The following is a 27,138-nucleotide window of genomic DNA, read 5'->3' on the forward strand; positions in this document are numbered from 1 at the left end:
CAGTAATTTTTAATAGGTTGATTAGATATGAAATTTTGGAAAACATATTATATTTTAGAATACTTATTCAAATTTTTTATCAACAATAAACATTATATACATATGAATCACTTTAAGAGGGATTCAGTCCATATGAAAAAAATTAAGATAACTATACAATACAACACCTTCCAAACAACCGCTCAACTAACCCTGTCAAATATCATAGTCGCAAACAATCTAAAACGAAGAAAGGGAAACCAGAGGTGCAAGAAGGAGATTTAGAAGTAATTCAAGACCAAACCTTCAATTGAGCTAGAAAAAAGATCTCATAGAAATTCAACACTCCACCTTTAAATATAATTTTATTCCTATGACTCTAAATCTCACTAACCACCGCAATCAAAATATTCTTCAATTCTAAGTTAACCAACTCAGGAGTATTAAACATGCTGAACTGCAAAAAAATGAGAGTAAGAATTAAAGAGGCGCAATCGACAAAATAATATTATAAATATTAAAACGATATAATTTAAAAATATAGATAAAGTTGTAAAAATAGTAAAAAAAATACATAGTAATTATTTTTAAAAATAGAAAAATTATTTAATTGTTTTAAAATAATTTTTTTATTTACTTAATTATTTTATTAAATAAATAAGTTATTATTTTTCATTAAAAATTAAAAAATTTCAAATTAAAATATGATAAAAAATTTAATCAATAATATTTTATGATTATAAAGTAAATGACAAATTGAAATATATTCAAAGTTTTACAAGATAAAAAAACTAATTATTATAATACAATTAAATAAAACGTAACATCAAATTTAATATTTTAAATAAAAAAAAATATTATGAAAATAAAAAATTACTTTTTAAGTTTTAAAGGTTAAAATACATATAAGAATTTTTGTAATATCGTTTATAAAGTTCGTGTAATGAAAAAAAAATTGTAAATAAATATTAAAACAGCATGCTTAACATAATCTAACTAGTATTAAAATTCTTACATGCTCTGATGAGTGATATAAATCTCATATATTAAATCTATGAGAGTAAGTATGAACGGGATCCCATACGAACATCAGTTCTTGCCGCAGATCAACTTTGACCAAATTATCATGAGTTTGTTTGTTTGGCCACAAAAAAAAAATAGTAAATACTCTTTTTTCAAATAACGCTGAATTATTTTAAAGAACAATTAATTATGTAATGTATTTCCTCGACCGAGATATTAAAAAATATAATCATAATTAAATATAGTTTATAATATATTTATATCAACATATTCAGAAATATATTCGTAACTTAATATAATGTATAATATATTATGTGAATAATTGGATAATGAAATTCATTATAACTAAATAATTATATTTTATAATTCTGGTTATCTTTATCATTATTTAAAAGTATTAAAAATCTATAAATACACATTAAATTAAATGTGTTACGGTAACTACTTATAATTTTCTTATTATATATTTCATATTTTTTTATAGTTTTTATTAACTTGAACATAAAAGAATATCATGAAGTATATTTTTTTTTGGTCTTCATCAAAAGTTTGGTGACCATATCTTGAAAGATTGACTTTGTCTTCCTATAAACTTTTATTTCTACTTTAGAGGAGTAACCCTCCTTTTGGATAAGAAAATTTAGTGTTTACTTTGAGATGTTGGTACGTCGCAATACATTTTTTAAGTCTTGTTAAAAAAATTAGCTCCATCAATCATGAAACACTTTTATCCTCATTGGGTGGATATATTCTAATTTGTTTATATCTTGAATAAGCATAAAGAAAACAAAGTAATTTATAGTCGATTTTGTTGTTAACAAGTCTATCTGTGCTTGATAATGGATATGTGTCTATGGGACATGTTTAATTGAAATATGTAAAGTTGGTATACATTCTCAATTTGTCATTTTGATTTTTTTACCATGATGACATCTGTCAACCATATAGTATAAATGATTTTCTTTATGAACCTTGAGTAATTAGTTGACTTCGTGGTCAATGAGGAGACATCTCTTTTCATTGAGCTTTCTTTTCCTTTGAATCACTGATTCGGCTTAAGGAAGGATGAAAAAATTAAGACACAAAAAGTCCAAGTCAGTATCGAGCATATCCGTTAGGCTTCAAGTAAAGAGAACAACATTGTTTAGCAAGACTTGCTTTATATTCTTTTTTAGTAGGCAACCTGTTGTTCGGCCCACCCTGTGCTCAAAGTTGTTTGAGAACCAATTTGTACACTTATCAACATTGTACGAAGTGTCAACCTTCACTAAAATATATCAAACTATGAGTGTTTGTTATTGTTCATTCGTGTCAAACGTTGTTAGCATATTGACTTAACCTCTGGTGTAAACTCGTTCCCTTGACAATCCAAGTAGTGGATATGAGTACAATTTAATGAGAGATGTAGGAATGTTGAACTTTAAAAATTTTGGCCACTAAAGTATGTCGATCAACCTTCCTTGGTCAACAATGACCATTTTGACATGTGAATTAGTTATTGTGGCGATGACAATGATTAGATAATCTTCTGCAGAGTCATAGATGCAATAATTTTAGTTTGTAAAAGTGATGGATGGGAAAGGGCGAGATCATAGTAGGCTTATTAAGTTGATGCTTTGAAGACTTATTTTTCTTGCAAAACTCGAATTGCTTCTTTAACAAATTCACCAGCAAGATTGATTATTCCTCTAACTACATTGAGGTTGATCTCTCTGCTCCTACTCAGCATGTGGAGCCCATTTTTACTCCTGGTGATTTCCTTTGCCACGATCTTGGAATCCACCATGAAATAATGTACCTTAACGTTCTTTCCATCTTCCTTATCCTCAACCTCATTTACCCATTTTGTATGAAACGTGCCAACGCAACCGACTAGATGAGTTCTTGTATAAAAAGATATAAATTCGTAAATTAAGGATTATTTTATTATTTTATACGTAAATTAACAATAAATCATCATAAATGTCTATATTTTAATATGAAATATTACTGAAATTAGGCACATATCAAAATATTAAATATATATATATATATATTATTTTAGTTTTTATTAAAGAGTTCAAAAACTTATAAATATACATTCATACTACAATAAATACTTACTCAATACTCATGCTCATTTACTTGATATGTTTTCTCTTTAAGGATAATGACGTTGTTTCTCAATAAAAACAAATATACATTAATTATATATATAGTTATATTATCAACTAGTTAAAGGTATAAAACTAATAAAATTTAGTGTAATGAAAATGATTGAATGGAAATATAAATATTTTACAGTATTAATACTAATATACTTTAATTAATTTTTTACATTATTAATATAATACATGTGTACTGAATAGTTTAATATTTTAAAAATAAAAAAAATCAATATAATTATTGACATGTTTAACTTTTTTTACGAACATATAATAATTTATTAAGTATAATAATTTATTAAGTGAGTGTTGTGGGTAAATTCCCTATCTAGCACCATTTAGACTTTTATTTCCCTAACTAGCTCCCTTTTGTTTTTATTTCCCTATCTACCACCCTTTTGTTTTTATTTCCCTATCTAGCACCATTTTACTTTTTATTTCCCTATCTAGCACCATTTCAAAAATAAATAAATAAATAATAATTTATTTATTTTTTGATAATTTTAATTTTGAATGCATTAAAAAATAAATATTTTTAATGTTTAAAATAGTTAGAAATATAATTAATGAATAAAGAAATGAGTTTTTATAAAATAAAATAAAAAAAAATAAAATGTTTAGTTTAAAATTACTTTTTTTAAGAATGAAAAAAATAAAAAATAAAACCCTACAACAACATAAAAGTTGAATCTATAGACATAAATTACTATTTATTTTTATTATTATTGATGATATAATCATGTTAATTTCAAGTAAAAAATACATGACATAATTACAAAAAAACCAAAGTCAATTAGTATTAATTAATAGTGGATACACAAGTAATATTGAAGTGTCTATCCTAAATGCAAAATCCTAAAAAAAAAACTAATGCAAATGTTACACTTAATGCTTAAAAATGAGAAGCAAAAAATGAAAAAAAAAAAGTCTAGAAAATAAAAACAGCAACAATAAAAAAAATGGTAGAAAAAAAATAATAACTAAAAACATAAAGATATAAAATAAAGGCAAACAAATTAAGATAAAGATAAAAGATAGAAAAATAAATCCAAATAAGATAAATATAAGAGATATAAGGCGATACTAAATAAGTATATATTGATCATTAAAATGAAAATAAATGAAAGATGATAATTCATTTAATATTTTCTTCAATGGTACATTAAATAGTTTGTGCTAAATGAAACATAATTAATGACGAGAAGTGCACAATCCAGTAATGTTGGAACATATTCTTTATGTGTGTCTTGGTGTTTGACAATATGAACATTTTTTTTTTCGATTATATTGTTCTTTTATGTTCATATCAGTCTTTATTTAACTTTGTTTTTTTATAATTATGTACTATATTTTTTACTTGAAATTAACATAATTACATCATCAATAAAAATAAAAATAAATACTAATTTATGTTTATATATTCAACTTTTATGTTGTTGTAGAGTTTAATTTTTTATTTTATTCATTCTTAAAAAAATAACTTTTAAACTAAACATTTTAAATTTATTACTTTTTTATTTTTATTTTGTAAAAACACATTTCTTTATTCATTAATTATATTTCTAACTATTTTAAACATTAAAAATTTTGCATTCAAAATTAAAATTATAAAAAGAAAAATTAATTTATTATTTTTTAATTTATTTTTAAAATGGTGCTATATAGGAAAATAAAAATAAAAGGGTGCTAGATAGGGAAATAAAAATAAAAGAGTGCTAGGGAAATAAAAACAAAAGGGTGCTAGTTTTCTCTGTCAAAATTAGTTAAAACACTTAAAGTATTTAAAACACCATTAAATTATATCAATTGGAGTAAACATATTTAACTTATGATCTTGATACTTTTTTTTTGAACGTTCTAAACTTTCTTTCAATTTTCAAAATTTTTGTCTATTAAATAGAAAATGTATTAATTTATTTTATAATTTTTATTATATTAAACATATTTACTGTTATTTATTTTATAAATATAAAAAATCTGTGATGGTTGAACACGTTAATATTCATTAACTAATCCTGATTATTGATGTTTTGTACTAAAATTATGGACAATATCACGGGAATCATGTACATAAAAATGGAATATGGCACATAGAAATAATTTTGAATTTGTTTTAATAATACAAAATATTAATTTATCAACATTTTTTATATCATTTGCCTTTAGAATTTTACCGGGTACCTAGTTACATTAGTTTTTATTTGTTCAACAATGATGACTTGAGGTACGTTAATCAAGGCTCTTAATAATACCTAGTACTTTTGTCCTGCTGATTAGTCTATGAATTGGTATCTCTATTGTCATTTCTTTAAAAACAAAATTCTCTAAATTAGTCTTGAAATTAATTTTTTAAGTAATTATAATAAGTTAACAAATATATCACTGTAATTTCCAATATAACTATAAATAATATAAATATTTTATAATGTTAATACATTCTAATTAAATTTTATTAATGTTTAATTGCATAAATGTAATGACAAAATAGGCCTAAAATGTGAAAATTTTGCTTTTTTTTATTTATAACTGACAGTGAGTTTTTATACACGTGTCTCAGATTCTTTTTTATTATCATTATTATTAATTAAATGGTTTAATTACCTTTTTCGTCCCTATATTTATAGTCAATAGTCAATTTGGTCCCTAAGTTTTTTAAAATGTATTCAAAATGGTCATTTCTGTTAAATATCACCAAACGGCGTTAAGTGGTGCTTATGTGGCAGACACGTGTAAGTTACGTGGATTGCGCTTACATTACTTTAGTGAATACTGAATTAGGGTTTAGGTTATTCAAATTGGGGATTTTGAATTTCTGATTTAGGATTTCTAATAGGAGGATTGCTCCCCTGGTTGGATTTTGTGGTGCGCTTCCCTGCTTCGATTCCATTCGGAGGTGTGCTCCCCTCATTCGATTTTGTGGTGCGATCGTGAGTTACGATGGTGAGTTGCGTTCCCATGGTCGATTTGGAGGAGTGATTATGTGGTGCGGTCTAGAGGTGGTGAAGGGGGAGCGATTGCGATCCAGACCGTGGTGTCGTTTTGTGATTGCTCCTTTATAAGGTTAGTAATTTTTGACTTAGTTTCAGAGTGGTTCTGTTTTTTATTACTTTTAGAGAACATATACAGAGTTGTTTATGATGTAGGGGATCATAGAATCGAATGAGGGGAGCACACATCCGAATGGAATCGAAGCAGGGAAGCGCACCATAGAATCCAACCAGGGGAGCAATCCTCGTATCAGAAACCCTAAATCAGAAATTCGAAATCCCCAATTTGAACAACCTAAACCCTAATTCAGTATTCACCAAAGTAATGTAAGCACAATCCATGTAACTTACACGTGTCTGCCACATAAGCACCACTTAATGTCGTTTGGTTTAGGGTTTAACAGAAAGGACCATTTTGAATACATTTTAAAAAACTTAGGGACCAAATTGAATTTTTTAAAAATCACTATACCAAATTGACTATTGACTATAAATATAGAGACGAAAAAGGTAATTAAACCTAATTAAATTGAAGGTTAAATAGTCAGTCTAATCTAATTTTTAATAATTAAAATCTGTGTTCATTAAAGAATAACAAATAACTTTAATAAAAAATTGGTGTCCTTATATTACTAAAAATAGAGAAGTGTTCAATTATCTCGATCAGAATCTAAATAAAATTAAACTTTTTATACTAATTTTTTAATTAATAAAAATAAAATATATATTATACTTAATGTATTGAATCAAATATTTATTTTAAATTAAAAAAAAATTAAGATTTCTAATTTCCTTCCATAAAAACAATGGCGTACATAGAAGGTCGTACTCCATATTTGATTGTTTCAATTTTCAACCTAACTCATATCTATATGTTAATACAAATGAAGTGAATATTTAGATCAAATTCAACTTGTGGTTGACAACTCAGAAGAACACAGGTTGGTTATAACAAGCTAGAAAGTCAGACATGAAACAAAATTTGAGCCACTATGCTTCCCATCGATACCAGAACTATCATGAGAACGAAAACAACCAACCTTTTTTTCCATCAAACAAAGTTTTTAAAAATCAAAAATATTTTTAACATAAATATCAAACTCACAAAAACTTAATAAAAAAACTAATGGTGGATTTGATGGTAACGAGTTTCTTTTAGTTTGAAGTTCAGACGTTTTACAAACACTTCCTCTATAGTGGATGACTTTTTGGTTGTTTTTAGTGTCAAATGAGGAAAAATATCGTTAAAAGAAAATTATTAAATAAAAGTTAATTTTAAAAATAAAAAATAATTAATTAGTATATTGATTAAATTAAATATTATTTTATACACTAAATTATTTTTTTTATATTTAAAGTAGCTCTATTATTAATAAAATTTATAAATTAATTTATACTTTGATATTTAATTAGCTATCAACTTTAGAATCTAGAATGGTTGGTAGCTAAAATATGGATAGATATCACTTTAGAAATTAATTTATAAATTTTATTAATAATAGAAACTATTTTAGACGTCAATAATTATTTTTTAGTTTCTAAAATAGTATCTAATTTAGTTAATATAGTAACTAATTCTTTTTTGTGTCAATGATTTTCTGGTAGTACATAGCCTATTTTTGGAGGTCACAATGTTAAAAATTATACATCTACTAAATATAAAATTAATTTAATAAGTGAAGACAATATTTATCTTACAACTTGATTTTACAAGGATGAAGTAGATCTAAGTTCACTTCCTTTTTTTTTACCAACAAAGAATTAATTAAATTAAATAGAGCACTTCAGGGGTACCTAACCCTCGTACAAAAACACTAAACAAAACCTGTTTTCCAATCTTACAACTCAACAAACAAAAATTTCATTTGGATGTAAAGTTTCCCGATATCTATCAAAACTCCATTCTTACTGCATCTTCCTTCATAACAAAACACTACTTATAACAAAAGCAAAGCACAATTCACACGAAACCTCCAAAATTAAACGGTCATATATATATATATATATATATATATATATATATATATATCAACCATCGTTGTTGTCCAACCAATTAGCTTCCAACATAAAGATAGATCTACCACCCAGCGAACCAACCGAAGACCTCCACAAAACCTTGTTGTCCTCCTATGGCAGCCCCTGCACCATAGAAAGTCGTACATTTCCCTGCGACTCCTTCTTAAGCACACCAACCGAGACTCCTACTCCTTAAGCATCACCACTATTTGTGAGTTTGACTGGTATCCTGATATTCAACCTCAGTTGCTACCCCTGTTCCATGACTTCTTCTAAACTTGAGACATCATCATCAAGAATACTCTTACTTCATCCTGCACAGGTTAGACACCCACCAATTCCCCAAACTTACAACAGAGCGTTAAGGAACCCACTCACACACACACAAATAACTACAAGTAACTTTACATACACATTAAAGGGTTCAATAACCAGTCTGAACAAGAGAAATTAAAAGCATGCATTTTGTGTTTCAAGCTTAATAGGTTTTGAGTTGTGTCATATAAAAGACTTTTTCCATGTCAACTTTACTTTGTTTGAAGACAACTTTATTCCTATGATCCCAAATACTCCACACTATCACCACCTAGAGACTTTTCCACATGAGATTTTGTTTTGTAGTAGCTTGTAGCATATAAAAATTTTCATGGTGGATCTTCAAAACATTATGTTGGGCAGAAGTTATTCCTAACCAATTGTATCATTTGCCTTAAATCCTAAACTCACTTCCTAATATTGTGTTATAGTTTATACAAACAAGATTTGTTGAGTTTATCGTATTATCCACTATCGAGTCATTATCGAACCACTCACAAATATCTATTTCTACATGTGAGATGTTCATGTCTCAACTTGAAATGTGTGTCGACTAATGATAAGATCAATTTACGTACGTGTGTATATATATATATATATATATATATATATATATAAAAGTGAAGGACATCACTTTAGAAGTTAACTTTGTAAGGATAAATTCTATTTACATTCACTTTATAGTAAAACCATAACTATTAAGAGTTCATCCTAATCCATGTTTGTTTCATGATTGAATTAAACTTAGATTTCGGTATCTTGACACCATAAGTGGAATAAGAGAATCAGTGTGCTTGTGTGTCATTATTTGTTTTAAACCTATTGCTTGAATAATTATTTTTTTATTAAAAAAAAAATTGAAGCGAGAGAAGTCGGCAGCAAATCTTTGGTGTGTAGAAGTCCTTTTCAAGTATGCAATAATCTAAACCTGAGGTTCAAATTTAGAACATGGTTGACTCGTAATTTCCATTAAGGCTGCGGACAAAGGAAGTGCAATTGGCAAAGATGAAGTCTTAGGCGTATTATGGGCAATTAGCATGAAAGCTGTGGGGTTGATCACTGCATCTCCAAGAAAAACCAGAAAATATGGAGTAAAGTAAAGAATTATTAGGCTAGTAGGCCATTCAAAGACAACCTTTTCTCCAACACATACCTCCATCCTCATTACCACCACAACTTTAGATATCCTCTACTTATGTTATCTAACTCAAAAGGAACCATCATTTTCATCCAAACTTGCACAATGTTCATTATACACGACAATACGTTGCCTAGCACAAACGCGTAAATTCAGAAAAAAGTCACCTAGGAACTGTTCGCCTCAAAACTATGGCTAATTAAATATTCATAGTTGCTCAATAGCTTTGCGTCTGAATGGAATTTCCTTAATTACAATCACTTCTCAAAAGAGAAAACAAAACTTGGTTACGTTTCATCATCCAACCATTTTCTTCTAAACCCTTTCTCATTATATCATCGGTAAGGTTACCCATTAGGGTTTGTCTAGTGATGGAAGAGTTTTAGATTATAACTTTCATTATTGTCATCAATCGCAGATAATCATAACTGGACGAGTACGGTTCATCCTTAAGAATGGTCTTTTGTAATGGACATCATTGTCATTAAATGTTAAGTGCGTTTTGAATTTTTAATGTAGAATTTATTTTACCCCTAAAATATATAAATAAATAGTGTCAACTTTATTATAGGAAAACAAATTATATATATTCATAATTCCAAACAATAAAAAAAATCATCACATTCTCCTCCGGGCTAGCTATCATCAAAAGGTCCCTCTATGACTACTCTAAAGTTATAGATTAACTAGTAGAATTTTTGGTTCAGTCCTAAAGTTTTTTGTCCTCTCGAGTTAGGAAGGGGAAGGGAGGATCTAGGAGTTCGAAATATTTTGTTGGTTTCCTCTTGTAGTGTAGTTTCTAATCATTTCCTTTTTTTCTGTTTTGTTTTTTTTTACATTGATTGAAACATTCCTAGTATCTCTTATATAATATATTTTTTATTGTTAAAAAAAATTAAAATTATTTTTTTATCATTTTTGTCAATTTTTTTCGTAAATATTGACAAAAGAAATAATACATACATATTAATTATTTCGGGAATCATTCAATCTATATAATAAAACTAAGATAACCCTACAACACAACAACACCTTTTAAACAGACACTACTAACCCTAAAAAACTACAATGCAAACAATTTAAAATAAAAAAAGGCAAAGCAGAGAATCAATAATTTATATAAGTGTTACTCTTATTCTGCATGAATTATTCAATAAATTGGAATTACCTTAAAATCCAATAAATGAGTGTTCCCTCTTATGTTTGGAATTTTTCTTTCATAATCATCACATAATTTTATTTTTTTAATTTACTTTAATATCTGGTTATCAGATCGGTTATAGATCCCGATACATAGAGTCTACATCTAGGAAAATTATATTTATGTAAAAATATTTATCTAAAATTTGTCTGATAAAATATCATTAACACATGATTATCTGTTTTTTTTTTTCTCGATGAGGACAAGTTTTAGAACGGTTCCAGCTTCATCCAGAACGGACGAAGGAAGGGGATGAAGATAATTGAAAACAAGCAAAATCACAGTTTTCAAGTTGAATCGTGATCATATTTGACAAATTGCTTCCTGCTGAAAATGTGGATCTAAGAAGCCTTGTCCCAAAAAAAACAGCAGCACCGATAAAAAAAACATGTGATAAATATATTCAATTTATTATTATAGTCGAAAATATTGAATATTACTTAGTAATATTGACTTTTGAGGTTGATTGTGATCATGATATTCATTCTTTTTCAATCATCATCATCATTTCCGAACTACTGTTATGCACCTGAGATGGAACTTTATCATTAATCAATAATATCTATCTATTTAGGTCGAAAGGCAAAGCATACAGTAAAAACCTTTGAACAAAGTATATGTACCATTGTGCATAATCATATTAACAAAATTGTTCAAATAAAATATCTGAAAATATCAATGCTAATTCAAGAAACATTTTGTCTGATTAATAAGAATCACTACTTATTATAAACATGACTCTTGCTTCAGAAAGATTTAAATAAATAAGATCACATTTAACTCTTCTCTTATCCTTTTCTAGTTCCACCTAATTTCTTGATAAAGTAACCAGTAGAAGACATAAATATGAGCTGTTGAATCGGAGTTAATCTGAATTAAGAACAAGTGGTTGATCAAGAACCATATATAATAAAAAATATAGATTGTCCTCATTAGTTTGGCACTGATCTTCTCTTGATAAAAACAAATTACAAGTGTCTTTATAAAATTATTAAAACATGTTTTCACTCTATTTTGTCATGTCATGATATTGCAAGATCAATGAAACAGTTGTCTTAGGCCTCAAATTTACAAAATGTTTTAGAAAGATATATTAATTTAAATTGTTGGTTGATCAATTTTATTCTATAATACTTTTTACTATTTTCACCAGTAAGACTATGCAATCTTTTAAGATTGTGTTAATTGAAATTAAAAAAAAATAAAATTGGATGAGGATGAATAGAAAAGAAAAGGTTATTGTGGATGAGGATAAATTTGAAAACATTTTAATGCATAACGAGTGTTATAATATTCAATATCATGTATTAAAAAAAACAAAGACATATAAGAATTATAAGAAAAAAATCTACAAATTAAAATACATGTGTTGTTTCTAAAATATTATTAATAATACTTGAAGTTATTGTTATTACTGAAAAACGCGATCATGATGTATGATTAAATGAGATTTTCTAAAAGGAACTTAAGGATGTGAGAAATTTGATCTTGGAGTTTGAATTAGCATATGTAAAATAGAATCTTTCAAATTATTGGTGAAGTTCTATATAGATAACAGACAAGAAACTGTAACGCGTATGCAAAAGTTTTCAAAATTTCTTGTCGGGAGTTAATTTTTTATTTGCAATGTCTTGAATTTTTTTTTTATCAGTAATAAAAAAATAAATAAATGAAAATTATTTTAAAGGTAATTCAATTCTTATACAAAATTACACAATAACAAACTTTTAACTAGAACTGTCTATCTAACTAACAAAAACATTAATCGTACTAAAAATAACTTAAAATACTTCAAGAAACCACCCTCATGCACCATTGCAACACACTTCTGACACATCAGTCACACCCCTTTTGAAAATGATAAAATTTCTATGATTCCAGATTTCACTCACAACCCAAATCCAAATTGTACTCCACACATCATTAACCAAATCTGAAGACTGACTCATCCTGAACTGAGCAAAGTTTGACATAGGATCAATGTGAGACACAGACGAACTCCAAGCGACTTATAGCAAAAACATCAAACACGCCAAACAAAACTGCAATCTAAAAACAAATGGCGGTAAGACTCTTCCTCCTTCACACACAAACAACACAAAGAATTTTCATCCAACACCCCTCGTCTTTTCAAATTGACCCTAATAACAATCTAATCTTATTCTCCACAACATCCGAATAGTAAATAAAGCCGAAGGCACAATGTTACACCTCCATAAATAAAATCGAAGCCGAAGGCACAATGTTACACCTCCATAAATAAAATCGAAGGCACGGCTTTAAGTCAGTTGTTTGATTGTAATCAAATAGATGGAACCATATGGTTTATATTTAAATTACTATTATATTATATTATCTATATATAAACAATAATTTGCGTGTAGAGTAATTGATTGATGGAAGCAGAAAACCATTTTCATAGTGCTACGTAACCATACCCATATCACTTTATCCCATTGCCTCTTTGCAAGGCATTCCACTGACCTAAGAGTAATTTTAAAATAATTTATTTCATATTTATGTTATCTTTTAGAATTTATATATTTTAATGAATAGTTAATATTGATTATTACAGTTTAAAAAATGAATGACGAAGATAAGAAATAGTATTTTTATTGTTGAAGTAACTTTTATCTATACTGATTAGGCTTTTGGCTTTTATGGAGCCATGTCTCATCCTCCATAGCCTTATATAAAATGAAAAGAGTAAATCTTCATTTCGGTTTCCATTAATATGGTAGCCGAAGCATGGGATCACTAAGATTCTGATCAAACTTTCCTTCATCTTCTCCATATATACTACAATATATACTACAAGAAAAGAAAATCATGAAATAAAAACTAATTTTTAGAAATCAAAATAATTAATTACAATAGTAACTAAATTAGAGACTATTTTATAAATTAAAAAAAAAAATTGATTTCTAAATTAGTTTCTATTATTGTTAAATAGTTTCTAAATTGGTATCTAATTAGCAACCAGGTTTTAACTACCAATTATTTAGATAGCAATTTGGTTTCTAAAACCTTGGTTGCTAATTAAATACCAATTTAGAAACTATTTAACAATAATAGAAACTAATTTATAAACCAAAATATTTTTTAGTTTCTAAAATAGTCTCTAATTTAGTTACTATTGTAACTAATTATTTTAATCTCTAAAAATTGGTTTCTATTTCATAATTGTCTTGTAGTAGTGATACATTTACCATTAGAAAACCCTCGTATGACAAGGTTTGAAAAAATGCTTATGGAAGATTACCATTGACCAAATGGACACGAAAATGGGATCAAAAAATATCTTAAACCAGTTCTTTAAAGGACTGTTTCTTCTTGCACCATCATACCTTCTTCTCTCACCTCCATAAGTTTTCAAATTTCCAAAAATGTCTGTTTATAATATTTCGGATTACGTAATCTGGAAGTCATTTTTTAAATTTGTAATTAGCTACTGGATTACATAATCTGTAAGTCATTTTTCAGATGCATGATTATTCTTCGGACTACATAATTTGGAAGTCTTATTTAACTTTTGGATTATATAATCCGGAAGTTTTTTTTCAAATGAGTTTCTGAATTATATAATCCGAAAACTACTCTATGGGGGTAACACAAAGACAAAAATGTATTTTCATGTTGTGTATGGAGGTGGCAGAAGAAGATATGAAAGTGCAGGAAGAAACAGTCTCTTTAAAGTGCTATAGTTTTTATCTCCTAAACCTCAAATGAGCCCAAGGCTTAAAAAAAAACGAAAAGCTGTACCAAGCCAGCTGAACACAGAGTGGACGGTTTCTTGTCTGCTTCTTTCTGCACTCTCAAAAGTTCCACCCCATAAATTTGGTAATTCCAAAATACCTCGCTGTAAAAAAAGTTAAAAAAGTTTGAAGTGTTTTCATATTTTTTACTTTCCAATTACATAATCCAAAATCAAATCCTAGATTATGTAATCTAAAATTCATTTTTAAAAAAAAATACATTTCAGAATACATAAGATTTTACGTAAGACAAAAAGAACATATTGTCCTTAAAATATATATTATGAATTCTACAATCCAAAATATATTTATTTACATTTTCCAGATTTTACAATTTGTAATAACTTTTTTCTTAAAAAAATATATTATAGATTATAGAATCCAAAAATAACTTAACCCTAAACCCTGAATTCTATAATCTAGAAATTTTCCAGATTACTGAAATGAAAAACATAAATAAAATAAATAGTATTTTTTATATTTTAAGAAGTATGAAGTGTCACAAGAAGTTACAGAGGTGCAGGAAGAAATAGCCCACAGAGTGTGGAAATTGAAAAAAAAAACTCAATCAGCTGTCCCAGATCGTTTGAGTTGTGCTACTGATACAGCAAGGTTCAATTAAAGATGGTTTGGGTTTTAAAAAACATCACAATCTAAGATACTCATTAACTCCAGAAACAGTGCATAACTTGTGTCTTTGTCCACGTTTAGAACTCTCAAACGTGAGTGTTAATAATTACAGATGCAGTTCCAGCATCTAGAGATTTTAAATGCTAGTCAAAAAGGGAAATGAAGAGTTCCATTTGAAACTAATTACCTTCTGCATCAATCTAAAGATCATTTTCTCTTTGTAAATATTTTTTTCTTCTCATCTTTGTTCTATCCTTTTAAACCAAGCCCATGTACCCCAACCATCTCAAGAACCCCACTCTCCTCACTCGCCTTCTTTTGATTCCAATTTGATGATTAGAGAAGCCACAATTGGATAACGGTAGTCCAATTTCTGAAGATGGCAGCAGCTGTAGGAAGAGTTTTTCAGAAGAAAAATTATACTGAAAGATATACGTGAAGAAATTGTCAATGTACAGTTTAGTGTTAGAGACAATAATTTGCTTTCCCCTTGCAAATCGCTAATTACGCCGACCGCTTTACCTGCAACAACTAAATTTATCTACTAAATAACTTTCGATATCGGTTTTGTAGGGTAAAACCTGAATGAAAAAATTGCATCTATTTTTAATCGCCGCTGCCAAATCAGTGATTGAATGTATACAAATGTTTTCTTTTAATTGAATCCTAATTTTATGTTGAATTAACACAGATTGCTCACCAATTTTAATTAATGACATTACACAAGACAGTTACATAAAATATTATAAATGAACATCAAAACTCATTTTAGTAATCACACAGAACATTCTTTGCGAAAAATCAATTTTCAAATACATGATACCAAACGAAAATCACGTTCACTTAAAATTATTTAAAATCACCTTTCAAACCATTTCATAAGTACACATTCAAACACAAGCTGCGCATAATACTGGCCCACTCCTCACAATAGTCACCATAAGCAATTAAGCATGAATGGTCGAAAGAACCAAATTCGGCCCTTCCATTAGTTGGATTTAACCAGTCTTCTCCACGATCCCTTATTTTGAACTACACAGATAAACGTAAAAGAGCAGTTACATCAAATAATAACTACGCATTCGATCATTTTACCTACGGTTCACCACCGAGCTCCACTCGCAGATTGTCATATGGATATACTTTGGGTGCCTGATACAAAGAAAATAACAGAGAAATCAATCAACATAAGTATTAAATAGCTGCACAAAATAGCATTGACTATGAAACATCAAAAGAGGAAAATATCAAAGAAAAGGTAGTGCAATGCAAGCAATATTGCAATTGGATTGGGATACATAGAATATAACAATGACTTGATGCAAGACAGAAACCTCCACTAGTCTGTAGACCATGACCATGCTCAACTATAGCAAACAAACTGTACTTTTCTTTCAACCAAACAGAAAAGTAAGGTCAAATTTAGCTTAACGTAAAATTAAGAATAACCATGACGAACTAGGTGTGAATCCAGACTCTAACGATAGAATCATACATGACAAATTTTGAATAATGAGAACATTGGTCAGTCGAAAATCTACACGGCGAATTTGATTTCCATTAGCAGCTAGATTGCAAATTTGTAGAAGTCCCTGCTTTTGCTACATCTTAATTACATATATGAATTATGAATGTTGTACTCCTAATATATGATTCTGGAAGTAGTTGTCGTTATACTATTTAAAAGCAAGGCTGGAGAATGGGGAACAATATTCTATCCTCTGAAAGAGCACTAGTAACAGTGAAGGCTTTCTTCAATTTTAAAATGTGTAACAACATCTTCAAACGCTAGGTTCAAATTGTGACATATAATGTCATCATGATTGTCAAAATACAAACATGTGATTCTGCAAGCTTAAATTTCGAAATTTGACCTGCAAACACGTCAGGTTTGCATGCTATAATATGATCTCTGTGCGATCATGAGATCCCAATGCACCAAATCTGGCAATAACCAGGCCAAATCAGAGAAAACCCACAAAAAATATTCCTTGATCCTATATATCAGAGAGGAGCTGAAATTCAACCAAATGAGAACAATAGCATCCAATTCAACACAAATTTAAAACACTTCCAACAGTAACACTAATCAATGTCGACCATGATCAGCTTCCCTTAAAATATTTTATTAAGAAATGCTATAACAGAATTGAAATCAGCAACATCCTAAACGCACAATAAATAGCAAAACAACCAAATCAAAGTCTACACCGAGCATAGATTCAGAGGAATTGTGAGGATAAAGTTAAAGTAGAAGACTCACAAACGGTATCTTGGAGGCTTTATCATTCCACACAGCCAACAATCCCAGAGACGCAAAAAAGCTCAATCCCCCACACAGCCAGGCCAATGCTTCATACTTATTTCAAAATTTAAAAAAAGAAAAAAAAGAAAAATCAATCCTATGCATCAATACTAACGCAAAATAACCATACAAAAATAAGAAATAAAGAAAAAAAAAACAGATACCTTTCCAACAGTGTCGGCTATACGATCTATACACGGTTCGGGAAATGGTGTCCCGTTGTCCCACAGAAGTTCCTCGTTCATGGGAAGCTGAAAGCCCCAAATTCAAAAGAGATGTTGATTTTTAGGTTTTTACAAAAAAACAAAAAATCGAATAAGATTAGCTTAGCGAAATATACGGGTTTGTCAGGAACATAGTGCTTGCCGACTGGGAGGCCCATGCCGGAGCGGAGGCGAAGAGAGGAAGCAACAGATCGGTAAACGACGCCGTTTCCGCCCAAGATCCTAGATGCTGTGTTCGTCAATCTCCCTGCCATGGTTGATGATATTTTCCTTCTGATTCTTCTTTCTTCTCCTTCTTCCACAACCTAATGTTACTGTCAGTTGCTCATTATACGACATCGTTTTGAGAATAGTCATTTTTAAATATGTATTAATTAATAAAAGTAAAAAAAGGTATTAATTAAAAGTAAAATGTAACATAATTAAATAAAATATTTTAAGATGATTTATTTTTTAAATATGAAAGATCACAGATACAATTATTTGATTTTATTAATTTGTTATTTAAAAATCAAACTTTAGTTATAAAATATAACAAGTGTATTATGCTAATGAGAAAGAACGCTAGCATTAAGTACTGTAATATCCATGTTCATGAACTTTTTCAAGTAACCTAAAAAACCATATTAGTAGTTGCAAAATTCTGAGTAAGCCAATATAGAATGCTTTCTTCTGAATGTCAATTTGTAACTGAAAGTTATGACGAAAATATTGTAAAAGCATTTAATTATAACTTCATATCCTAAGTTTTATTTACTTTTAATGATCACTTTAAAAATAATATTTTAAAACTGATAGTCTAAAAAAAAATACTGATATAAAAAAAATTATTTATTAACTTTTTTCTCAATATCATCTAAATATAAAATTTTATTAGTGTTAGTTTCTATAATAACTGTTTTAAAATTTATATTTAAACTAGATTATAATTAATCAATAATGGACATTTCTAATAAAATTTGAAAGTTAATCTCTAACTATGTTAACATAAAATTATCAAAGAGCTGTGATATTGGATGGCGACTTCACATTTAACCTCATGAAACTGAATTATTGTATACCTACTCTTAATTAGAGTTTCATTTCTCTCTCTTTTTTTCAATAGGAAAGGAATGCAAATTTAATTTTGGAAAATTTTAATTTTTGATAAGTGTACATTGAAAGGCCCCACCAGTTTACAACTCTAATATTCTGGTATATGACTAATATAATTTTAAAATTTAAATTTGAAACATAAAAATTATTTTTCTGTTGAAATATAGGGTTTAGGGTTATTTGATAGGAGTTAAAATATGGAGGATGATTGTGAATGTATCAGTGCTATTTGATTATACAGTTTTACAATCTTGGTTCAGTCTTACCTTAGAAAGCAGAAAAAAAAGAGGAGATTATAATGAAAATAATTATATAGAGTTGAATTGAAAATAATTTTAATAAAAATATTAATTTCTGCGTTTAATTTACTGGGATATATTAAGGGTGCATACACACATTTTAATGCAACTTTTATGATTAAAATCATCCTTGGTTTACTGTCAGAAGTCCAAATTATGAAAGGATACATTAAGTTTGTAAAAGGAAATTTTACTTGGCTGATTACGTTAAAAGCATGACAGAAAGAATACAGCGAAACACATATCACAAGATCAGGCCAGCACTTTGACGCAACAAACACTCTTGCTCTGAAGGAAGGGGCAGGGAGTAACCCTAACAGTGGCAAGAAATAATATAGGCCAAACCACATCATGATTGTGGGAAGAAGAACTAAAGAAAATAAAAGTACAGAATGCAGTAACCGTTGAACCATCGACGTGACCATAAGAGAAAAAATTTAAATACCCAATTCAGTCTGCACTTGGAGGATGGTCTTGGCAGAATCTACAAGCCTCTGCGTCTCCTCTTGGTTCAAGTGCACATTGGTGACACCCAGTATCCCTCCTCTACCAAGCTGTGCTGGCAAACTCAGGAACACTTCCCCATCGATCCCATAAAACCCCTTAGCAAGAACAGACACAGGGTGGATCTTTCTTTGGTCCCTCAGAATAGAGCGGGCCAAGTTAGCCACTGAGTACCCAATTGCCCAGGACGTGTACCCTTTCAGCCTAATCACTTCATACGCACTCTCTACCACTGACTTGTGTATATTCTCCAGTGTCTCTTTCTCATAAACAATCTGCTGTTTCTCCAAAAAACTCAGCACTGGAACACCACCAACGCTAATGCTAGACCACAATGCCACCGAACTATCTCCATGCTCCCCTACGATATACGCCTGCAATCACAACTTTCTGTCATTCTTTCACTTTTCCTACTCTATTCATAATTTCATCATTTTAATTTCAAAACTTCAAATAATTCATACCAACTAAGACCATGTTGGGTTTTAGTTTGGACTATTTAAATCTACGTTAGTCCAACTAACCACGTTATGTTTGATTTCTGATAAAAGTCTGTCACGTGGACTAAAACTAATTTTCAGTTGAAAGCAGTAAAAAACCTATGTTTTTACAAACTTGGTTTGCAAAATGAAATATTCATTCATCATAAAGTATATAAACTTTAATTCAAAGTTGTCCGACGCCGCGGTACTTTCATAATTTGAATACTACTACTAATTTAACATAGTAGTCCCTATTATTATGAGAGATTATTAAATATTAGTTAAGTTTCTCACATTTTACAATTAAAAATAAAATAAAAAGAAAGGGGAAGTGAGAATGGTTGACCTGTACGTCCTGGGCGTTGACGTCGAGGTGATCTGCGATGAGGAAACGGAAGCGAGAGGAATCCAAATTGGTGCCCGACCCGATGACCCGATTGGAGGGGAAACCGGAAAGCTTCCAGGCGACGTAGGTGAGGATGTCGACGGGGTTGGAAACGATGAGGAGAGTGGTGTCGGGGGAGTGACGAACGAGGGGGGGTATGATGGAGCGGAAGATAGAGAGGTTCCGCTGGAGCAGGTTGAGGCGGGACTCACCGGCGATCTGGCGGGCGCCGGCGGTGACGATGCAGAGATTGGAGCCGGCGGTGGCGGAAGAGTCGACGGAGGCGTGGATCTTGGTGCGGGGGAGGAAGGCGGCGGCGTGCTGGAGGTCGAGCATCTCGCCGCGGAGCTTGTCGGCGTTGGTGTCGATGAGAACGAGCTCGTCGGTGAGGTCCTGGGTGAGGATAGTCTGAGCGATGGCCATTCCGACATTACCGACGCCGATGACGGATATCTTGTTGTGGGGGTTGGGGGTAGAGGAAGGGGCGGCGTTGTTGATGGGCTTGAAGAAGGCCTGGGTTAGGTCGAGGCCCCCCGGGCCCAACGTGGAACCTGATGCGCTCTTGTGCATGATGATGATGATGATGATGAAGAAGAAGTAAGATGATTTTTGGTGTTGCAGTAAACAGGTGAGAAAGAAGGTGGAATTTATAGTAATAGTTAGTGTGTGTTGAGCCTGATACTGTAGAGGCTAATACTGTGGTCTGCCAAGGAAAAGAAGAAAAAGTGTTGAGAATAACACCTTCTTTCTAGATGCAGATAAAGTAAAAGGGAGGGAGTTCAAAGAGGAAAGTGTCATTACATTCTCAGACTTCACGGTGTACGTATTTTAAACTATTAATTAAATACTTTCCATTTTTTAATTAAACAAATTTCCAATCTATTTTTATTTATTTCTCTTTTTTCATTTTCTATTTCGATCTCTTTTATTTTCCTCGTATTAAAACACTTTACTTCAATCGATCTTTCAACAGTCTAAAACACTTAATTTGAATTGATATTTTACTCCATTTGAGATCATGAATCTGTGTTCTGAGTCTTCTGACTTCTGAGGTGTTGGTACACCGTGTTGATATTTGAAACTTTGAACGCGTTCAATTCAAAATTTCAGTTATTTCTCACAATAGTCGTGTGTTACAAGATGAAACTAATAAAGGTGTGCGTCTCTTTATATGATTAAATTTTCATTTACATAAATCAACTTATTTTGGATTTATTGAATTATAATAAATAGTAATAACAAAACAATTTATTTATAATATTATTTATATTAATATTTTAAATTTACAAAAAGCGTTACTATGCATATTTGTTTTTATTTTTCCTATAGGAAACCCAGGCAGAGTTGGTGGGGGCAATAACAAGTAAGAAAAGAGCAACGATTGGTGAATAAGCAAAAGAAAGTTTGGCAAAAACTCCGCGTTTTGAATTAGAATGGAGGAAGCCCTTGCGGAGCTGGAGCGAGTCCAAACTCAGCTCTTGCAACGCATATCCAAACTCCAGCATTCCCATCTTCCGTCGTCGCCTTCTCAAAACGACACCGTTGACGACGCCGGCACCGACACCGTATCTCGCCTCTCCTCCATTTTGCACACCAACGGCGTTCCCGAATTCTCCTTTAAGAGAGTCCCTTCTGATTACTACGATTGGCCTCTCGAAGCCCGTCGCGACGCCCTCTCCGCCGCCTCAATCCACCATCTCTGCAAAAGTATCGTTCTCGTTAATACACAAGCCCCCGCTAACGTCGTCGATTGCACCAACCGCAATAATTCCAAGTATTACGTCGTTGTCGTTCAGGTTCGCACTCTCTTCCTCTCGCTACCTCCTTTACTTAATTCTCTCACTGCTTGCTTATTCGTTTGTTTCGCAGTACACTGCTCGCTTCAACGCCGACGCTGTCAAGAATTTCCTGTATTCGCTCAATAATGGAAGTATTGCCAAGAAGAAATTCAACAGTAAGAAGTTCCCAGTGATTGACTATTCCTTAATTATCGTAGCGTTGAATGAATTCCAGTTGAACATTGTGATATTGAAAATTATATTTGTTTGTGGACGAATGGTTGTGAGTTGCGACTAAACTGAATGTATTGGAAACATCAATGTGAAGACTCTCGTGTTTTCCATATCAAACACTATACAATTGGTTGGTGTGTTTAAGAAATTGACAAATCTTAGCTGTTGCAGTTGACAATTTAATGAAGGGATTTTCAGGTAGAGTTGGTTTAAGAAGATTCTCCGCTAAATATAAGTATGATTCTTTGAAGCCGTGAAGGACAGATGTCGAGTTGGTGGGAATTGGGATGGGCAAGTACTTGTTTGCAACACTTTGTAGTGTAGATTTTTCCAGTTATTAAAAGTTTAAAATAATTCAGAATTGAGGAGAGCGACCAAAGCTGAGTATGGTTTTAAAATGATAAATGTGATTGAAGGTGGTGTTTGCGAATTGGTTGGATTTTTGCTGAAACGAAATTTAAAGTATTTTCTTAAGGTGTTGGACGGTCTGAATGAGTTGTTAGGTAGGTCTGTGTTGAAGAAATTCTTAGATTTGTCTGATAGGTTGTTAGAGTGATTAGAACACTGCTAAGGTTTAAATTCCTGTGTTTGGATGAGAATATTTGATTGGCTTTAACTTAGTCGTGTGTGGGCCTTTGATGGTACATGAGAGCTGTCAAGTTCAATAAAGTTTTAATATTGGGATCTCTAACAAGAGATGAAGTAAATATTCACAGTGATTGAACTAGTTTTTAATGTACTGCATCATCTCAATTTTCTACATTGAACTTCTGCAAACTGCAGTAGATGAGATTGCACGGGAGCTGGACCAGAAACATTTGAGCATTTAGTGATTGTTACATTGAAATTCTAACTAGTAGATATATGAAGGAAAGTTTTAAGACGAAGTGAAAGAATGGGCAGTCCACACTTGTTGACAATCATCACTTCATAGAACCACTTTCCTGAAATATATTTTCTCTACTTGAAAATCTCTTTTCTATTTTATAGTTTGTGTCCATGTGGCTATGCAATCTCCCTTGGTTAATCTTTCCTCCTTTATTTCTTTCATTATATATTCATGGAAAATTTTCCTATTATTTATTTTCCCTTAATTTAAGCATTTAAAAATTGTGTTAATGGTATCTATAAGTTGCTATTGCTTAGTAGGAAATAATTGTTGTTAATTTGTTATTGATAATGCAGTGAGGCTAGCTCCTGAGGAGACATCAATGGAATTAACTGGATATGGGCACAATGCAGTAACTTGTATTGGCATGAAAACAGACATTCCGGTAAGGCTGGATATGTGGAGTAGTATAGGATTCTTATGATATATAGACACTGAAATATTTCATCATTATAACAAACCCAAAATAAGTACTTATTCACACTGTTAAGGCTAATATTGGACATCTTTTGTCATGCATATCAGCACGTGAATTGATGATTGATAGAGACAGGGATCGTTGGTAAAAATAGCATAAAAGTTTAAATGAATTTGTTTTTTGGTGTGCTCTCTATTTGTGACTTATGATCTCCTTCTCATACTCATTGTTTTTTGGTATTGTGACTTAATTTGTTAAGGCTAATAGTATTGACATAGATTTTTCCTGATATGTGATTGGCATGTTCTGCCAATGTCTTGGACTAGAACATAAACGTGCTTTTAGGTTGTCGACAACAGTGAGCAGCTTCGTTTGCTTTACTTAACATATTGGCAGACGGTTCATTTTTTCAAGCAGTTTCACTAGTTTGTAACTCTAAATAATTCTATGTGTGTGTGCCACTGTCTATCTAAAAACTAAGTCTATAATAGTTAGGATGTGGTAATAGTTAGTATTCACTGTCTATAACCCTTAGAACAACTTTATGGTTTCCACATCAAAAGAGCAGTCTCTAAGAACAAATCACAAATGCACTGATGTATGTAGCTCTACTTATCTTGCCATAGTGCCAACTGTTGGGGGAAGGTTATTCTTCACGTTGTCTCCGTTTCTAAATTATGGCTAGGATTTGGTGTGTCCTAGTCAGACTTTTATTATTACCTACCCTAAAATTCTTCTTGCAAGTTTAAACTATAATTTCAATCCATTCCAAGTGTGTGGTTGTATAGATTTTTTATTACATTGATACTAAAATTCCATATTGGTTCTTCAAAGAGCAGAAACTGGCAAAACACCACAACTGTTCGTGATTCAACCTAATTTGTCCTCAGCTGATATTACAGTGTAATTTGGTCCCTTAGCTTAGGTGTCCCATTTGAACACAAGGCATAAATTATGTCCGGTAGATACCCAAGAAACAAGAAAGTGGATACGTAGTATTATGGTAGGAAAATGGAGATATCAGTTCTGTAGCTGATTGCAAAAGCAAATGGAAATGCAGAAAAAAAAAATTATAACCTAGGCACTTTGAGAGGCCTAGTCTCTCCCATGCCCAAATTCTAACTGAATTCCCTTCCACCTATATCCCTTTGAGAGTCATAGTTTCTCCCAGGCCTACGAAAAAATGTTTAAGTTGACTTACTAAAACAAATAAGATCAATATTTCATAATGATTCTTCTAGACACGGTTATATATTTTGCAGTCTTGATCAAGAGGTTCAAAGACACCATCACCATTACATGGGAGGGACCGCTCTCATTTAGATTACTCACGAACCCACACATACATGATATGATTCTATGTCTATCACATATCAGTCTTTATTTATCATTGTTGTCCCAATTGACAATTGTACTTGACTTAGGGCATTTAAAAATAATGTTATGATTTTATCCAATAGTCATACACTTGATATCGTCATTGAACTTGATATTTTATACACCTTACTATGGTCAACACATAAAAACCAGATTGGAATTAATAGAACTGTACTTGTTGTCCTAGAGCAAGTACTGAGGCATACCTTGCTACACCATTTATCCCATCGACAATGTTCGAGGGCTCAATGTCCACTAATTAATTAAAACAGTTCTTCTGTTACAATATATTTAAATCTCATTTCTTTCTCTTTTTCCGTTTAGATGGCATGATGGCTTGTGGTGTATTGATGCATTCAACTTGTTCCTTGGTTTATTAGCTATTTTGGGTCATTTCAGGTGATCTTGGATGAGGCAATTGTAAAGCTAACTCCAGATTTCTTTTGGTTGGGTGGCGGTGAGGTTGATCTTAAGCTAGGGATCCGAACATCTCAATTGATCAAATTTATCAACCCATTCATTGTCCAATGTAGCAATAATTGATTTTGTTGAGGAGAATGTGGCCACGATAATTTAGTTTACAAGGAGAGTTGCCATTTTCAGCCTTCCATTTTTGGTTTTAATATTATTTGAAATATTGCCCCTTCAGGACGATATTTATTTTTTAAGGTAAGTTTTGTGGTTTAGTTAAGGCATTATCATTATGTTTTACAGATATTTGAATGCAAACAACGTCATGGGTTCATGTTTTATGTTTGTCGAAAGTCAACAACATCATCAGAAAGGAACGATAAGTTTGGCTTTATGATTATGATTGAATAATTTCATATCACGATAAATGTGACGGTACAGGTCACATTGATTAATGTCCAAACGAATTTCTTACGAGTGTAACAATGGACAGGAATTCAATCGATCTATTTATTAAACACGCACCAAAAAAAGAATTTGAATGAATAAATATCACTATTAACATTTAAATTAAATTAAATTTATTCATAATTGAAATTTCTTATAAATTAATTTAAGTTGAATTTTTTTATTTAATTTTTTATTTTCTTCTCTTCCACCACTCATCCTTCACATTTTCATATACCACGCATAACCCTGTTTTTCCTGCACAGATAAACACCAAACAGTTGAAAGAAACTTCAAGTAGCTAACATATTAAATGGATAAAATTTAGAAAAGTAAGACGGATAAAGAACAAATAAAATTTTAACAGTGAGATGCTAAATTAGAGTGTTCCGTTACAAGCCTTTTTAAAAAATAGTTTTGGTGCATAAAAAATAATTCCTGGAGAATATTTTATTAAAATGAATATAAATTCTATTACTCGAGAATGTAGAATAATTGTTCAGTTGGGGATGAGATATTAATTAACCAAGAACAGGAAAAACCGCAACACAGTTTTTGCATAATGATTTATTGCTTTATTAGTCTTTGAAAAGTTTTCATTATCATAATTAACATGTTTAGTTGTATACTTCCCACGTTGTTGAAGAGTGACTACTACAAGCTTCCGGTATCCAAAAGGTAGGAAGACTCCATAATACCCTTCCCTCACGGAGAGTGTCTTCCTCCTCACCTTGCTTAAGAGGGACCATATCCTTCTTAATATCAACTTTGTCACGTATCTCACCGCATCTTGGATAATCTCATATCTTGTCTCACCTTGGAGATCACAGTGGATACATCGTATCTTACTACGATAATGCAATGAATAGGGATTGTTTTGTGAATGAGGAAAAAAATAAAAAATAATAAGACTTAACGAATTTTTTTCACCAATTCAACTAAGATAAAGTGAGGTTCATTGTTTAAGTTCATCGATGGTACACAAACAATATCCACCACTAAACCAAAAGTAACTTTTGGTGGCAATTATTGAGGCTTTTAATAGCAATATTGCTAAAACATTTACCGACCATTAAATCAGGATTATCTGGTTTATATTATT

General features: G+C 30.7%; 3 protein-coding genes across 3 annotated transcripts; 1 reads left to right on the forward strand and 2 right to left on the reverse strand.

Annotated features, from left to right (window-relative positions):
- Nucleotides 1-15,954: 15,954 nt before the first annotated feature.
- On the reverse strand, nucleotides 15,955-17,987 carry LOC137808055 (NADH dehydrogenase [ubiquinone] 1 beta subcomplex subunit 8, mitochondrial). The gene is made up of 4 exons (XM_068608962.2): nucleotides 17,834-17,987; nucleotides 17,658-17,744; nucleotides 17,452-17,547; nucleotides 15,955-16,340 (listed from the first exon to the last, which is right to left on the reverse strand). Exons 1-4 carry the CDS (start codon nucleotides 17,969-17,971, stop codon nucleotides 16,284-16,286), a joined length of 378 nt encoding a protein of 125 aa, XP_068465063.1. The 5' UTR covers nucleotides 17,972-17,987; the 3' UTR covers nucleotides 15,955-16,283.
- A 1,298-nt stretch (nucleotides 17,988-19,285) lies between these two features.
- On the reverse strand, nucleotides 19,286-21,298 carry LOC137808061 (L-lactate dehydrogenase A). The gene is made up of 2 exons (XM_068608967.2): nucleotides 20,444-21,298; nucleotides 19,286-19,989 (listed from the first exon to the last, which is right to left on the reverse strand). Exons 1-2 carry the CDS (start codon nucleotides 21,050-21,052, stop codon nucleotides 19,549-19,551), a joined length of 1,050 nt encoding a protein of 349 aa, XP_068465068.1. The 5' UTR covers nucleotides 21,053-21,298; the 3' UTR covers nucleotides 19,286-19,548.
- LOC137808062 (YbaK/aminoacyl-tRNA synthetase-associated domain-containing protein) lies at nucleotides 21,162-25,972 on the forward strand. Its single transcript, XM_068608968.2, has 5 exons — nucleotides 21,162-21,301; nucleotides 21,812-22,278; nucleotides 22,352-22,436; nucleotides 23,680-23,768; nucleotides 25,578-25,972. The coding sequence occupies exons 2-5, from the start codon at nucleotides 21,916-21,918 to the stop codon at nucleotides 25,719-25,721; spliced, it is 681 nt and encodes a 226-aa protein (XP_068465069.1). The 5' UTR covers nucleotides 21,162-21,301; nucleotides 21,812-21,915; the 3' UTR covers nucleotides 25,722-25,972.
- The last annotated feature ends 1,166 nt before the right edge of the window (nucleotides 25,973-27,138 follow it).

The sequence above is a fragment of the Phaseolus vulgaris genome, chromosome 3, assembly GCF_051622355.1.
Source record: "Phaseolus vulgaris cultivar YP4 chromosome 3, ASM5162235v1, whole genome shotgun sequence".
NCBI classification, from domain to species: Eukaryota; Viridiplantae; Streptophyta; class Magnoliopsida; order Fabales; family Fabaceae; genus Phaseolus; species Phaseolus vulgaris.